At 47.2% G+C, this 16,679-nt stretch overlaps 1 protein-coding gene across 1 annotated transcript in view; it reads left to right on the top strand.

The window, feature by feature from the left end:
- Nucleotides 1-16,679, top strand: part of CACNB1 (calcium voltage-gated channel auxiliary subunit beta 1) — a 71,293-nt gene that overhangs the window by 24,172 nt on the left and 30,442 nt on the right. The window contains exon 3 of the mRNA XM_084804445.1: nt 14,198-14,317. Coding sequence (XP_084660571.1) covers nt 14,198-14,317 — 120 coding nt within the window. The remainder of the gene's footprint in view (nt 1-14,197; nt 14,318-16,679) is intronic.

The following is a 16,679-nucleotide window of genomic DNA, read 5'->3' as shown; positions in this document are numbered from 1 at the left end:
TGCCCATGGAGGCTCAGGTGTCAGCTGTGAGCCGGACAGCGCTGTATCAACTCCATCTGATATGGCGGCTGCGCCCCTTCCTTCCCGACCATCTGCTCCCATCGGTAGTACATGCCCTGGTCTCCTCTCGTTTAGACTACTGTAATGCATTCTACGTGGGGTTACCCTTGAAGACGGTTCGGAAGCTGCAGCTGGTACAGAACGCGGCGGCTCGCCTGATTAAAGGCAGCCACCGGCGAGATCACATCACTCCAGTGCTGAAGGAGTTGCACTGGTTACCAGTTGTTTTCTGGGCCAAATTCAAGGTGTCGGTTTTGATCTTTAAAACCCTATACGGTTCTGGCCCAGCCTATCTTAAGGAGCGCCTCCAGCAACACCAGACAGGCCACTTAACAAGATCAGCCTCAGATGGCCTTCTCTCTGTCCCATCAGCCAGGACAGCTAGACGGGTGGGGATGAGGGAGAGGGCCTTTTCTGTGGTAGCCCCCACTCTGTGGAACTCCCTCCATAGGGAACTCCGCCATGCCCCCTCTTTAATGAGCTTCTGCTGTGCATTAAAAACGTGGTTGTTCAGGCAGGCGTTTGGGGTGGGTTAGGGTATTTTAGAAAATGTTTTTATTGTAGAATTTTATTGTTTTAAATTATTATTATTATTGTTATTGTTATTATTGTTATTATTATTATTTCATTTCTATACCGCCCAATAGCCGAAGCTCTCTGGGCGGTTCACAAAAATTAAAACCAAACAACACACAATAAAACAATTTAAAATATATAGAACATTAAAACCACAATATAACAATACAACCACAATAAAACCTAGCAGCAGTGCAGGAGTTTAAAATACAGATTTAGAACAGAAAAGCTAAAAATTTAGAACACTAAAATGCCTGGGAAAATAAAAAGGTCTTCACCTGGCGCCGAAAGGAATACAGTGTAGGTGCCAGGCGAACCTCACTAGGGAGCGCATTCCAGAGCCGGGGTGCCACAGCAGAAAAAGCCCTCCTCCTAGTAGCCACCCGCCTCACTTCCTTTGGCAGGGGCTCACGGAGAAGGGCCGCTGACAATGATCTTAAGGTCCGGGCAGGCACATATGGGAGGAGGCGATCCCTCAGACAACCTGGCCCCAAGCCATTAAGGGCTTTGAATGTTAACACCAGCACTTTGAATCGGGCCCGGAAATGGACTGGCAGCCAGTGCAACTGGAGAAGTACTGGCGTAATATGAGCTCGCAGGCCAGTCCCTGTTAACAATCTTGCTGCCAATTAAACTGTTTTCTTATGTGCTTGTACATCGCCCAGAGTGGCCGGGTGACCAGCCAGATGGGCGATTAATAAATTTAATTAAATAAATAAATATATTTGTGCAGAATTCAAACCTTCTTTGAAGTGGCGTCCCTAGATGAACCTGAGCTTAGCAAAGAGGCTCTTGATGCACCTACTGCAGAGTGAGTTATTGGACATGGGGGAAAGGGGTCCTTCAAATATTATGGAAATTGGGTCCTTTTAAACTGGTTCGGGCTATTCCCCCATCCCAGTTAAGAAGGGGAAGTCAGGTGTGTTGAGAAACTGCTCCACATAACTGGGTTTAAAAGAGGGTATGCTGCATAACGGGTTGTTATCAGTTCTAACCCCTAAGGACCCGTATCACAAAAGCTCCCGTTAAAATGCCTGGTTCTCCGCGAGGGGCTGCCTTTTCCTCCTTTCTAACCCCCACCCACCCAAGCCAGAGCATTAGCTCCTATATGGGAGTCAACCAGAATGACTCTTGGCATGGCCTCCCGCCCCCCGCCCCCACTGCCGGGATGTCCAGTCCTCAGGCTAAATATACTCCAGCAGTTTGCAAATGTAGCGGTATGTTTGTAACCTGAGCCACCGGCCGTCAGGCAGAGCCACCTCTGTCCACATAACACCAGGCCCAGGGAGCATGGAGACGCCCGGCGGCAAAGACTCCAGGCCCCTGTTGGTGAGCACTTGCGCCCCTCAGCTTTGAACATTTGCGTCGGGAGAGACCCCCTTTCTCTGCCCTGCTACCCTCCGCCCCGCTCTGTCACTAGCTTGGCCCCCAACCCACACTTGGGCTTTTGAGCTCAGAATAGACTGTTCTCTGCCCGCGTTGTGTCTTCCATGCAACCGTGCCAGACAACCTGTTCACCTGGCGTTCTCATCCCAAGTCGTTCCTCCCCCACCCCGACATGCCTCTTCACCCTATTGCCCAATAAACCCACCGCCCGCCCTGGTCGTCTGCAGACTTGCTCCAGCCCTCCTGAAAATCTCCCCTTACGATTCAAATGTAACACCGTGATCTTTTTTCTTATGTGTACTAGTTGCTGGTCTGTTCTATATATTTGTAATATTAGAACATATCTTCCAACTGTACCTATTTGAGGGGCAGGATACTAACCCTTGGTTGTTTTGGAATCAGATTTAAGAAAGTGCATGCTTTCTTCTGAACTTTTAAATCCTGAAAACAGTTCCATTTGGGAGCTGGATGTGCATAAAATGCCTAAAAATACTGAAATTTGCAATAAATAAGTGTAAACATTGGAGTTTTCAGGGTGAAAGGAAAACATGTTTTTAAATTAAAGTTTCCAGATTTCTTTAGCAAGCCACCCTGCTTGCTCGCGAAAACCCCTTGTTGCACTCTCCTGTAATGTGGGGATAGGAAATATGGTGACTGCAGGCTCCAATGTGCCTGTGGGCACCTCCCCCAGGGTCCACAAACTGCTTTACTGAAAATGTGTGTTGTTGTTGTTTTTAATTTTAAAAATTAGCTGGTTGGGAATGCTTCAAAGTGAAGCACTGGCTTCCCACCACCTGCCATCTCTATTCCCCTGAATTCCTCCTGCCCCCACGTATACCCAGAGATATTCTTGGGATGTAAAGATGGCAGGGTGGCTGAAGACTGGGGGCGCGGGCAGGCAGGCAGGCAGGGATGAACTCCATTGCTGTGCTGGGGAGGGGGGAAGCTTGAGGATGGCAGTTGAGAAACAGGAAGGCTGGGGGTGACCTGATGGAGTGAAGTGGGGAGGCTGGGGTGGGGAGGGCTGGGGGTGACCTGACTGGGATGGGGCGGGCTGCAGAGAGCAATGGAAGGGGTTAGGGAGGCCTCTGGGTTGACCAAATGGGGAGAGAAAATGGGGAAGGGATGTGTATGTGTGTTTGTGGGGGTGAGAGAGAGCTTGGGGGGAGGGTGTCCTGAAAGAGAGCAAGAACTGTGGGTTCAAAGGAGTGGGCTTGTGTTTGGGGGCTCAGACCCCACCTCTGCTATGTATTCAGGTTCTTGGGCAAGTTACTTGATTTTTCGCATCACCAGTTTGCCTTTCTGTGAAATGGGTGTTTTGTGATTGGCCATGTCCATCACAGCAGCCATTTTGCAAATGGGCACCCCCATAGTAGCCATTTTGTTATAATACCCATGATACTTGCTCAAATCCCAAGTGTGCCTGCTGACCCAAAAAGGTTGGAAACCCCTGTACGAGGCGCTGTTCTCATGAGATCAAGTGTTGTAGGGTCTTCATCCTCTCCTTTTCCTGCTCCTTCACCAAATCTTGTTCACCAACTTTCCAGTAATCCCTGATAACCCAGGAATACTGTGAATCAGTTACTCCTTAATGTTCTTCTAACACCTTTAGTATGTGCATAGTAGGGGGGCTAAAATGGCAGATTCTCCACTCCTCCACTTATTGAAATGTATTTTTTATGGTGTGAACTTGGATTGTGAATCCAAGTTAGCAGTAGTGAGCAGAGCACCCGAGAATCATGGTAGTTCCAGATTTATTGAACCAGGAATAAAATAGGGCGGCCATGTTCACGTGCGCCCCGTCTTCAAACTTCAGCTCAGCTTTCCACCATATACGCCTGTCACAGTTACTTTCCCTACCCTGCTTGTTTCTGGTGGTTTTGACTAGACCAAGAAGGACATCATCCATCAGCTGTGACACTTGATCTGGAAGTGACACTGTTGTATTGTCCCAGTATCCACAGGAGACTTGCTCTCCACTGCCAGAGGTCCCTTTAATCCACAGCTCGCTACTAGAACTGGTTTGTTGATATGGATCAATGTAGCCGCCTGCATTTTTGGACTCTCCCTGGGGTGTGGCTATGGGGACTGCCAAAATTTCTGCACTTCAACATTTACCACTACACCACTAGAGAAGCACTAATGCCATTTAGTGTTTTATGTGAAATTGACCTAAGATGCTCAAAGTTTAAAAAATAAATGAATTCAAGCACTCTGTACTTGGAATAAATTAGCAAATTTATTGGAATAAGTTTGCAAATTTAGCAAACTCCATTTGGTTCACAGATGTTTGTGTCCTTTTATTTAACTGCAGAATTTTGGAAATAAAAATGCCAAGTATTATAGGAGTGGAGTGAATGTGCAGAGGGTGGGGGTTATGATTCCAGTGGAGGTCATTTGTCTTGCCCTCCCCAACCTGGTTCCCTACAGATGTGTTGGCCTACAACTCCCATCATTCCCTGCCAGCATGAATGAGAAGATTGTACAGAGTAGAAGATACATTTTGCCTTCTGGCTGCGGGAAGTGCTGCTACAGATTGTAGCGCTCTCAGACTGCTGTGAACCCGGCCTCTACATTTTATGTGTTTTCCCCCTCTGTGCAATAATGAGATCTACAATCCTGTTGTGTGTGTTTTTTCCAAAAGACATTGAGAGAGAGAGAGAGACTGAGATAGAGAGCTGTGATTCTCGGGTCTCTGGGGGATTTACTGGTTTCCCTGATGAACATGACAAGTCCTTACTTTGTGATACAAATATGACCTCGCATGTTTAAATACGGTGTCTGTGATCCAGAAAACCACAAGCAAAAATGCAGGGTTGCCATTGTTTGCTTTGAAAAGGCAAAGACCTGAGTTATTAAAGATGACATAATGGTTTATGTGAACAGACCATTTTCTTGTTGAAACCAGCCAAGTTGCAGTGTGCTCCAAAGCATTTCTACCGTGGGGAATACAGCCCACGTTTCCAAGCTGGCTCCTTCAGTAGTGTGGCCTTACACAGCTGAGCCACACCCCAGCTTTGCTAATCAATGACACCTACGTGAATAAGCCAGTTGCATCACAGAGGCACGTCACCCGCCCTTGGCTCTTCCCAGCTCCAGTCTGTAGATCTAAGGCACCAGAGGCTGTCACACCAGCAAGCCTCTCGTCCAGGTTTCCCTTCCTCCCGCCCTTCAGAAGTGAGGGAAGGGCAGCTGTGTCTCCAGCTGGATTTGCCCTTCTTGCCTCTGAAACACCTGTGGTTTCAGGACGTGTTGAGCTTTCGCTCAACTTGGGGGAGGGCATGAGTGGCGTGCCCACCCCTCATTGCCCACATGTACCTGTATGAGCTGGACGATGATTCAGAGGCGGTGAGTAATGTTCGTGGCTGGTTTGGGCTATCCCCTGGCACCACCGATGTCTGACTGTTACTAGCTCATCACAGAGGGTCTCCTCCCTGTAACCCCCACCCCCCACCCCACCCCCCCCACCCCTGGCTCCCCAAAGGATCACCGCGTACAGGGCTCTCATTCCTTGCATCAGCCCTTTGTGCCCAGACCCCACCCCCCATCCCCTTTGTTCTCCCACTAATCCTGCCTTTTCATCCTCTTTTTCAGGAGTATTATTGGCCCCTGGATAAATCAAAAGCTCCTACAAAGGGGGATAACAAAACAGCCCTTCCCCAAGCCAGCTCATGTGCAGGGGTGGGGTGGGGTGAATGGAAGCCCTCACAGGATCAGTATTGCTGGGGGAGCAAATCAGCTCTCCTTGATTATCACCCCCTATTCTGGCAGTTTCATTCTGCACCATTGGCTGCTAGCTCCATCATCACCATCATCATTTCTATACCGCCCCATAGCTGAAGCTCTCTGGACGGTTTACAAAAGTTAAAACGTTAAAATACAATATACAAAGCTTAAAACCCATTTACATAATAGCATGTGGACAATATATACAAACAACATATAGCTAAAAACAACTTTGAGCTAAAAACAGTTCTTTAAAAATCCAACAATAAAACAACACAGTTTTAGAACAGTATACAAAAGTCAGCAAAATGAACAAGAGTTCTCAGAAGGGAAGGCCTGCCGGAATAATAGTCTTTAATGCCTGCTTAAAAACCTTCAAGGAAGTCATCAGGCGCATTTCAACCGGCAGGTCATTCCACAGCTGAGGGGCAGCCAAGGAAAAGGCCCTCTGGCATGTGGCTGCCCATCTCACCGTAGGCAGCCGCAGCAGGGAGCCCTCGGAGGACCTTAGGTGGCGGACTGGGACGCAGGGAGGAGGCATACTTACCTTACCTTGGACCTAGAGCATGTAAGGCCTTAAAGGTCAGAACCAGAACTTTATATTTTGCCCAGAAACAAATTGGCAGCCAGTGTAAAGATTTCAAAACTGGTGTATAATGGTCTCCACAGGACATCCCAGAGACCAACCTGGCTGCCATATTTTGTACCAGTTGAAGTTTCCGAACTAAATATACAGGCAGCCCCAAGTACAGCGCATTGCAGAAATCAAGCCGAGAGGTTACCAGCGCGTGCACCGTTACCAGGTCCACATGTTCCAGGAATGGGCATAGCTGGCATATCAGCCAAAGCTGAGAACGGGCACTTCTCACCATTGCCTCTACCTGGGTGCCAGGAGTAGGATTGGGTCAAGAAGCGCCCCCAAGCTACGAACTTGCTGCTTCAGGGGGAGTGCAGCCCCATCCAGAACTGGTTGACATACCTCAGTACCTGAGTTAGGACCCTTCAAGCTGAGCACCTCTGTCTTGCTTGGATTCAGCTTCAGTTTGTTCTCACTCATCCAGCCCATTACCGACTTCAGGTAGTCATTCAGAGGAGTCCTACCTTCCTTGGATAACTATGTTAAGGAGAAATAGATTTGGGTGTCATCAGGATACCGATAGCACCCAGCCCCAAATTTCCTGATGATCTCTCCCAGCAGTTTCATGTAAATCTTAAACAGCATTGGGGATAGGATGGAGCCCTGAGGGACTCCACATAATAGTTCCTTTTTTGAGGAACAACTATTCCCGAGCGACACCATCTGGAGCCATCCTGAGAGGAAGGAGCAGAATCACTGCAGAGCAGTGCTTATCCTTTATCTCAGGAAAAGGTTTTGTAGCATGCCTGTCTGTCTGTCTTACTTTATTAATGGGTATGGTCCAGCTTTCTGTCTCGGTGCAGTCACTAAGAACATAAGAAGAGCCATGCTGGATCAGACCAAAAGTCCATCCACTCCAGCCTTCTATTCACGCAGCGGCTGGCCAGCTGTCGACCGGGAACCCCCAAGCAGGGCATGAGGGCAACAGCACCTTCCTACCCATGTTCCCCAGCAACTGATACACATAGGCTTACTTCCTCCGGTACTGGAGGTAGCACATAGCCATCAGGACTAGTAGCCATTGATAGCCTTTTCCTCCAGGAATTTGTCCAACCCCCTTTTAAAGCCATTCAAATTGGTGGCCATCACTACATCCTGTGGTAGCGAATTCCATAGTTTAACTATGCGCTGTGTGAAGAAGTCCTTTCTTTTATCTGTCCTGAAGCTAGGGTTGGCGGAGAATTTCTCCACGAATCTTCGGGAGGCCGGGTCCCGACGCATTCGGCCCCCCGAAAGTGTTGGGGAAATTCTCCGCCGCCCCCCCCCCCCCCGGGATGGGACTTACCTTCGGCGAATGTCCCTCTCGGCGGCGGGTGCCAGCGGCACGGGGGCGGGGGCGGCGGCCGGTCTCCTGACCGGCTGCCGCCGCCGCCATTACAAAAAAAAGAAGTAAAATAAAAAAAACAAAAACACACCCGTGATAGGCTACGTAACGATTTACATAGCCTATCATGGCTAGATTTCCAAAGTCAGCCGTGATAGGCTACGTATATCGTCACGTAGCCTATCACGGCTGACTTGGGGGGGGGGGAAGCGTATGCAAATGGCGGCGCCCATGGGGCGCCGCCATTTGCGTTCCTTATTTTGGCACGTCTAGTCTACGTAAAGATTTACGTGGACTACGGCGAAAATAAGGGCACGCTATTTGCGTTGTCCTTATTTTCGCCGTAGTCTACGTAAATCTTTACGTAGACTAGACGTGCCAAAATAAGGAACACAAATGGCGGTCCCCATGGGAGCCACCATTTGCGTACGCGCTTTTTTTTTTCCTCAAAGTCACCCGTGATAGGCTACGTGACGATTTACATAGCCTATCACAGCTGACTTTGGAAATCTAGCCGTGATAGGCTACGTAAATCGTTATGTAGCCTATCACGGGTGTGTGTGTGTGTTGTTTTTTTACTTTTTTTTTTCGCGGCTGGGTAGACGAGGCACTCCTACCCGGCCTGAATTTCGGCGGTGAGGGATGGGGCGCCTACCCCCCAGCCTGAATTTCGGCCGGGCGAGGCGGGGCGCCTCCCCCTCCTTGCCTGAACTTCGGGGGGAGAAGCGAAGCGCCTCCCCCCCAACGCGAAGCAAGCTGCGGGACGAGGTAAGTCCCTTTCGTCCATCCCTACCTGAAGCTCCCACCCATCAGCGTCATGGGATGGGCCCAGGTTGTAGTATTTTGAGAGAGGGAGAAAAACATCTCCCTATCTACTTTGTCTACACCATGCATAATTTTTGCACTTTTAATCCTTTTGCACATAATCTCCACCTTTTTTCCCAGCTCTACATTATCTTTTTTTAGATGTGGTGACCTGAACTCTACGCAGTATTCCAAGTGTGGTTGCACCATAGATTTGTATAGGGGAAGTATGTTATTGGCAGTTTTATTCTCAGTTCCTTTTCTAATTATGCAGGAAGTACTAGAATTTCCAGAAATGTCATAATTTATATGCTGGAAATGTCACCTCTTCCTGAATTCCAGAAGTTGATGAGCATCAGGCTGGTGTCGCTAGACTATAACTTTCAGGCATGCAGGCCTGGCTCTTATGCATTCTACCTGTAGTCAGTCTGTCTGTCTGTCTGTCTGTCTGTCTCCCTCCCTCTCTCTCTCTCTCTCTCTGAGTTGCCTCATCCTTTTGGTTCAGAGGAGCTACCACCATGTGGCCTTCTCATTTTGGAGTAGAACTGGAGGGCAAAAGTTCAAGTGAGGGCATTTGGAGAGAGAGTGAAGACAAGAAGCAGGGAGCTATTTTTTGCTCAGCATCTCCAGTAGCTAGTTTGTGCGTTGCCTCTGTCTGTTGCCGGTATAACTCTTAGCTATCCCTGCTGTAGGTGTCGTCTTTGAAGGATACTGCCTTTCTCCTCCTTGCATTTTAACTTTTCATGGCGAAGCCGGGTGTCCAGTCTCCCTTACCTTTAGGGAAGCTGGAATGGAAAGCATTTCTTTATTTGAAACTTCACTCCACTTTCTTGACAGCACAGTTGCTCTTTAGGATTAGAGAAAGCTGTGTTATGCGTTTTGGGTTTGCCTCATATCTCCTTGAGTCTGCATTTGGTGAGGACCTGCTTTGTGTTTGCATTATTTCACAGCAAGGAGGCATAGAGATCCAAAGTAAATCATGGGCTGGGGGTGCTTCCAGACATAGGATTCCTAGCACTACCAATGAGAAGACATTGTGCAACTCTTCTGCCTTTTCTTCCTTCATGGATTATCTGTGGTAAGAGAAAAGGCGGAAGAACCAGCGGGAAAACACGGGAGGGTTGTGAATTGACAGCGATGTCTGTATCCCCCCTAAAATTCCGTGAATGAGGCAGAGCGATGGTGCCACAAAAGCCTTGTCTGGAAGCACCCTTAATTTAATGGACTGTATTCCCCGTGGAGTTAGAAATGTATTTCTTTTTAAAGCAATCCACTTCTGATAGAGCGATATTAGTAGGTGGGCCTTTATTCCTCAGAAGCAGTCTATACAGAATTGGGCGAAAGTGGAGCCCATCCTGCTTCCATCCCGCTACACTGAAGGACAGTTGCCTGTGGAGTTCTGGCTCCCTGGAGGGTTTTCGGCTCAGCCTTTGCAGTAAGCCTGGCTTCTCTGGTAGCCTCGGAGGGGAGCTGCTAATTAATGGTGACATTTCAGCCCCTCACTCAACCCAGTCAAGCAACTTCTGTTCAAGAATGGTGGGAGACTTAATAATCTGTTCATTACAGGAAGAAAATTCTTTTGAAAGAGAAATATTAAGAAGAATCAGAGTAATGACAGGCTATAGATTAACAGAAATACCAGGAAAGATTCTATGAGACAATTTTTAATGGGCTTGTTAGAAGGCAGATTATAACTTTGTGAAAAGTTTACTTGTAGGTGTCAGATTCTGCCTGTGGAAATATTTGAGTGTACTGGATGTGGCATCCTGGCTAGGCAGGATTCAGCAACTACGGAGAAAATCACCAGTTTTATTAATAAAGCTGCCATCTTATGCGCACTTGCTTGGAAATCAAACCAAATAAATGCAGTGGGACTTTGTTGTTGTTGTTCAGTCGTTCAGTCGTGTCCGACTCTTCGTGACCCCATGGACCATAGCAAGCCAGGCCTTCCTGTCCTCTGCTGTCTCCCGGAGTGTGCTCAAGTTCATATTCATTGCATCCGTGATGCTATCTAGTCATCTCATCCTCTGCCGTCCCCTTCTCCTTTTGCCTTCAATCTTTCCCAGCATCAGGGTCTTTTCCAGTTAGTTTTCTCTTCGCATTAGGTGGCCAAAATATTTCAGCTTCAGTTTCAGTATCTGTCCTTCCAATGAGCACTCCGGGTTGATTTCCTTTAGGATTGACTGATTTGACCTTCTTGCAGTCCAGGGGACTCGTAAGAGTCTTCTCCAGCACCACAGTTCGAAAGCATCAATTCTTCAGCACTCAGCCTTCCTTATAGTCCAGCTCTCACCGTCATACGTTGCTACTGGAAAACCATAGCTTGATTATACGAACCTTTGTCAGCAAGAAGAAGTCTCTGCTTCTTACTATGCTGTCTAGGTTTGCCATAGCTTTCCTCCCAAGGAGCAAGCGTCTTTTAATTTCATGGCTACAGTCACCGTCTGCGGTGATCTTGGAGCCCAAGAAAATAAAATCTGTCACTGCTTCCATTTCTTCTCCTTCTATATGCCAGGAAGTGATGGGGCCAGATGCCATGATCTTAGTTTTATTAATGTTGAGTTTCAGACCAGTTTTTGCACTCTCCACTTTCACCCTCAACAAGAGGCTCTTGAGATCCTCTTCGCTTTCTGCCATTAGGGTGGTATCGTCTGCGTATTTGAGGTTGTTGATAATTCTCCCAGCAATCTTCATTCCGACCTGTGATTCATCCAACCCAGCGTTTCTCATGATGTACTCTGCATATAAGTTAAATAAGCAGGGCGACAATATGCAGCCTTGTCGTACTCCTTTCCCAATTATGAACCAATCGGTTGTTCCATGTCTGGTTCTTACTGTTGCTTCTTGACCCTCATACAGGTTTCTCAGGAGACAGGTAAGGTGGTCTGCTACTCCCATCTCTAAGAATTTGCTACAGTTTGTTGTGATCCACACAATCAAAGGCTTTAGCATAGTCAATGAAGCAGAAATAGACGTTTTTCTGGAATTCTCTTGCTTTCTGCATGATCCGGCGAATGTTGGTGATTTGATCTCTAGTTCCTTTGCCTCTTCGAAACCCAGCTTGTACTTCCGGTAGTTCTCAGTTCACATACTGCTGAAGCCTAGCTTGTAGGATTTTGAGCATCACCTTGCTGGCATGTGAAATGAGCGCAATTGTGCGGTAGTTTGAACACTCTTTGGCATTGCCCTTCTTTGGAATTGGAATGTAAACTGACCTTTTCCAGTCTTGTGGCCACTGTTGAGTGTTCCAAATGTGTTGGCATATTGAGTGCAGCACTTTAACAGCACCATCTTTTAGGGTTTTAAATAGCTCAGCTGGAATACTGTCATCTCCGCTAGCTTTGTTGTTACTAATGCTTCCTAAGGCCCACTTGATTTCACTCTCTAGGATGTCTGGCTCAAATTCAGTGACCGCACTATCATGGCTATCAGGGACATTCAGATCTTTCCTGTATAGTTCTTCTGTGTATTCTTTCCACCTCTTCTTAATCTCATCTGCTTCTGTTAGGTCCCTGCCTTCTTTGTCCTTTATCATGCCCGTCTTTGCACAAAACGTTCCCTTGAGATCTCCGATTTTCTTGAAAAGATCTCTAGTCTTTCCCATTCTGTTGTTTTCCTCGATTTCTTTGCATTGTTCATTTAAGAAGGCCTTCTTGTCTCTCCTTGCTATTCTCTGGAACTCTGCATTCAGTTGGGTATATCTTCCCCTTTCTCCCTTGCTTTTCGCTTCCCTTCTTTCCTCAGCTACTTGTAAAGCCTCATCAGACAGCCACTTTGCTTCCAAGTAAACAAGCATAGGACTAGGCTATAGGAGAAGCAAGAATCCAATCATCTACTTTTATGATAAGATGGCCTTCCTTTATCATTTTCTGGATAGATTATGATAATTTACTAAAATAGAACTGGATATGGAAAGAGAATTTTACACTTCTATATTATACTCTAAAATTATGTTTTTCTTGCTTTGGAAAAAATTATAAAATGTAGTTTTAAATCCAAAAGCAAGTATTTTCTTTTCATGAGGCGGTTCAGACTCTGCCTTTGAGAAACATAAATGTGGTTTATGTGAATGTTATTGGGCACCAGTTGGATGTGAAGCTATTCGAAATACCCCTGCCTGTGGCATTTTGTGAATTCTTCACAAGTTCTATTTACTTTGGCTTTTGAACGACTCTGCTCTAGAGTTCAAGAGCCTCCCCACAATGCAAATCCAGCATGGGAGTGCTCACATGACTAGGAGCCCAAATCAATCGACTGATTCACACAACATGACCAACTCATCTAGAATTATTTAACCCACAACGAGCTGTGGCACGTACCAGGTACCTGCGGCCACTGTTTTGAATAGGCAACTCCCGATCAGGGCAACTTATGGCCACTGTTTTGAATAGGCAACTCCGGATCAGGGCAATCGGGGGTTGCAGTGTGTCATGTGAATCCAGCTGTCATGGGTTATTCGGTGGTTAAGTAACCCTCGCATAACCCTACTTCGAATCAAGGGTTATGTGAGGGTTGTTTTACCCTCAAATAACCTACGATGGGTGGGTTCACATGACACTGTAACCCCTGGTCGAGGGGTTGCATATTCAAAATGCCGGGCACATGCACCCAGCACACACAGTGGCTCATCTGGGTTAAATAACACATGATGACCCAGCTGTGTCGTGCGAACAAGGTCAGTACATAAAATTCACCATCACCCCCCTACACACACCCCTTTGATCCGTGTTGTTCTCTTAGAGTTGCCAGGTCACAATACAGCACTGAACACTTGGAAATGGCCGTTCTTTAAATCTCCAATGCTAAATATCCACATGAGGCAGACAATCCCTGTGAACTCTTCAAACTTACCCTCCGGTCTGATAGAGCTCCTGATATAGTATTAATTTTGTTTTTTCATGTTTTACATTAAACAGGGCCAGCCAAAGACATTTTGCTACCTGAGGTGTAGCAATAAATGGTGTCCCCCCCGCCCCAGTGCCTAAAGCCAGTTAAGTTATTTTTGCACCTGAGGCTGAAAATCCCAAAGCACCTCTGCCCCTCTTGGCAGAGAGAATTAAATAACAAACAATTTTCTGCCCTTTTGTGACACCCAGAATCAGCTGCTTGAGGCAGCTGCCTCACTCTGCCTGATGTCTTGAGCGGGTATGGATTTTGCTCCAATTATCAGTTGTTTGTGCATCCAGCTGGCAACTTCACACACTCTTTGTTCAGTACAGGACAAGGCGGTGGAAGTACTGAAACAACTGTTCTGTTGGAGTAGTTAAAGGGCAGTAGGAGTCAGAATCCATATGTTCTGCTCATGGCTCTGGAGTGTATCTAAAGGCAAGCTGCACAATTAGCCTTATGCCTTGACAGTCATAGGTACTTGGCCGTCTTAAGGCAACAGATGGGATTCCCTGCCGAAAACTGTCTGGGTGGCTCTGTTTATGCTGCCCAGGAATGCCAGGTTACAGCAAGTCCAGGAAGTCCCCAGAGGCAATGCAGATGGGCAGAACTGGGGTTGAGTCCAGTGTGGGACATGTGTGGATGAGGAACTGCGGAGTCCTGGGGTCTGTTTGGTTTACAAAGGGGCCGCAAGAGGCCCTGGGTGGCCGAATCTTGGCTGATTCCGCCACATACGGCATCTAAAGGTTTTGTTTCTGCCACCATCTCATCTTCTCTCCCCGCTTCACTGTCCTCAGGGTTCTGCCGAGTCCTATACCAGTCGTCCTTCTGACTCTGATGTGTCCCTGGAGGAAGACCGCGAGGCCCTGCGCAAGGAAGCAGAACGCCAAGCCCTGGCACAGCTGGAAAAAGCCAAGGTAGTCCTTCTAGGGAGTTGGGCGCTTTCAGAACATGTTGTAAAAAGCCACCTCCTGGTCTGCCTTCAAGAGGTGGGTCCTTCCAAGGGCTGCAGTTTGTGCTGAGTGGCAGGCCAAAGGGTTCCACCTTATTCAGACATCTTCTTCTCCAGCATGTGAGTGAGGAGAATAGAAGCTATGTCCTTCCTGTGGAGCTACCCTCTCTGGTTCCCATGAGATTGACTATGCTAGACAGCCTGCACCACCTCCTCCAAGGCTCCTCCTCCATATTATATTGGGGCTTCTACAGGAGTTCCTTCCTTCTCCAAGCGGGAGATCAAAAACACTGGCTTTGATCTTGGTTCCCCAGGTTATTGGTTTCACCATCTCAGTCTCGTTTGCAATCACCACACAGGCCTATGCCTCCGCACTTAAGTTCACCACCCTAATTCACACTCCTGCAAGTCTCTGACCATGGTAGAGGTGAATGCTATTGCGGTAGAGATTAACAAGATCAGGGTTGGAGTGAGGAACAAACATCCATTGGGATGGAGCCAAAGATACTGGGAGAAACCTACATCTCTACACACCCGAGGAGAACTTGGGTGTCACTCTGGTGAGAACATGTGTACTGGGAGAGCACACACTCTTATGAGCTTGATTGAGACAGGTACTCTCATGCTTCCACATTCCACTGGTCATCTTACATAGGCTCTTGCAATGTCCATTATCCCTGCCATCCTTTGAGCGAGTGCGTGACACTCTGTAAATCCCATAAATGAGAGTAGTCAGATCTCATCTGTCCACTATACTATCTGTTCCTCCATGAAACCAGTTATCTCAAATCACATCGATACTGACAATATCTTTGATACCTACATTCTCAACAGCACAAATACCAATCCTGAAAATATTGATAATATCAGGAGGTCCAGTTTTCTCCATGTTGATAACATCTTTACTGCCTACTCTTTCAGCAGCATTGATCCTGATGCTGTCAATGCTTACAACTTCATAGTCACTCCCAATAATTTATTTATTTATTTCATTTCTATACCGCCCAATAGCCGAAGCTCTCTGTTAATTGATAATAATTGTTAGCACTTGACTCCTACTCAAGACAGCAGTGTCACTAGTCTGCCTGTTGGTGGATTAATGTTGCAGCAGCCTAATGGGCAATCTTTAGTTAGACAAACTGAATCTCTAGGGACATTTCCTACTTGAGAGCCACAGTTACTTCAACACCAAGGTCTCCATTTCTCACGAGCTCATGCTTCTGATCCACATCCAGATTTGGACTCTGAATAGTGCTGTATCTGAGAGAATTGCCTTCTGCAACCTGGTGCCCTTCAGATATTTTGGATTACAACTCCCATCATCCCTGGTCATTGCCTATGCTGGCTGGGGGGGAAGGGTGTGATAGTGTATCTGAGACACTACCCCACGTTATTCCCATCCCTTGCTCTTGGCCAGCCTCCCCACTGAAGGATCTTCACCTTTATATACAGCACGTCAGGCCCGTGGCTCATGCCTTAGGCAACTGGTACGGCAGGTCAGTGGCCCAGTGCTTCATTTAGTACAAACTGATGCCACTACTTAGGTAGCAGTGCCCTTTTTGCCAATCCTCCATGAGGAGCTAAGGACTCTTGGGGCAAATCTTTATCCATGGCTCCCAACTCTCTCTGCCAAGAAAACATCTGCCATATGCAACGGAAGAATTGTGCTTTTCTCTTTACACACCCAGCACTTAATTCATTGTTTGTAGAGGCATCATATGGGAGAGGAACCGTGGCGCAGCGACAGCACTTATACTTTGTTTTTTACGTTTTTAGCCCACTCCGTAGCTGGAGTTCTCTGGGTGGTGTACAAGGAGATTAAAAGCATAAAATATGAAATAATGATAAAAACAGTACATAATAAAACCAAGGTATAATCAGCAGCAAGGAGTAAAAGCAATGCAGCATGTAAAAGCAGCAGCAAAGTAGAAGTTGCTAAGATCTAAAAGCACTAAAAACAGTTCTTAAAATGCCTGGGAGAATAAAAAGGTCTTTACCTGGCACCGAAAAGATCAGGCAAGCCTCTCTCAGGAGGGCATTCCACCGATGTGGCACCATCACTGAAAGGGCTTGTAGCAACCCACCTCACCTCATTTGGAGGGGGCACTTGAAAGAAAACCTTGGACAATTACTTTGGGCAGGGGTCTCCAAAAGCTTTGGGCCTGTGGGCATAATTTGGCCGCTCTTGCTGAGCAGCTCTATAGACGATCTCCATAACCCATGCTGACAAGACAGACAACACGCGAACCTACCATAGGTAAAATAACCCTTACTGCAGAGTGTGGGTTCTGAGGGTGGCTTAATCGGGGAAATTTACCCATCATGGG

Source organism: Heloderma suspectum, chromosome 6 (assembly GCF_057233095.1).
Source record: "Heloderma suspectum isolate Gila_16-S chromosome 6, 16-S_ref, whole genome shotgun sequence".
NCBI classification, from domain to species: Eukaryota; Metazoa; Chordata; class Lepidosauria; order Squamata; family Helodermatidae; genus Heloderma; species Heloderma suspectum.
This window is presented reverse-complemented; position numbering and strand designations above follow the sequence as displayed.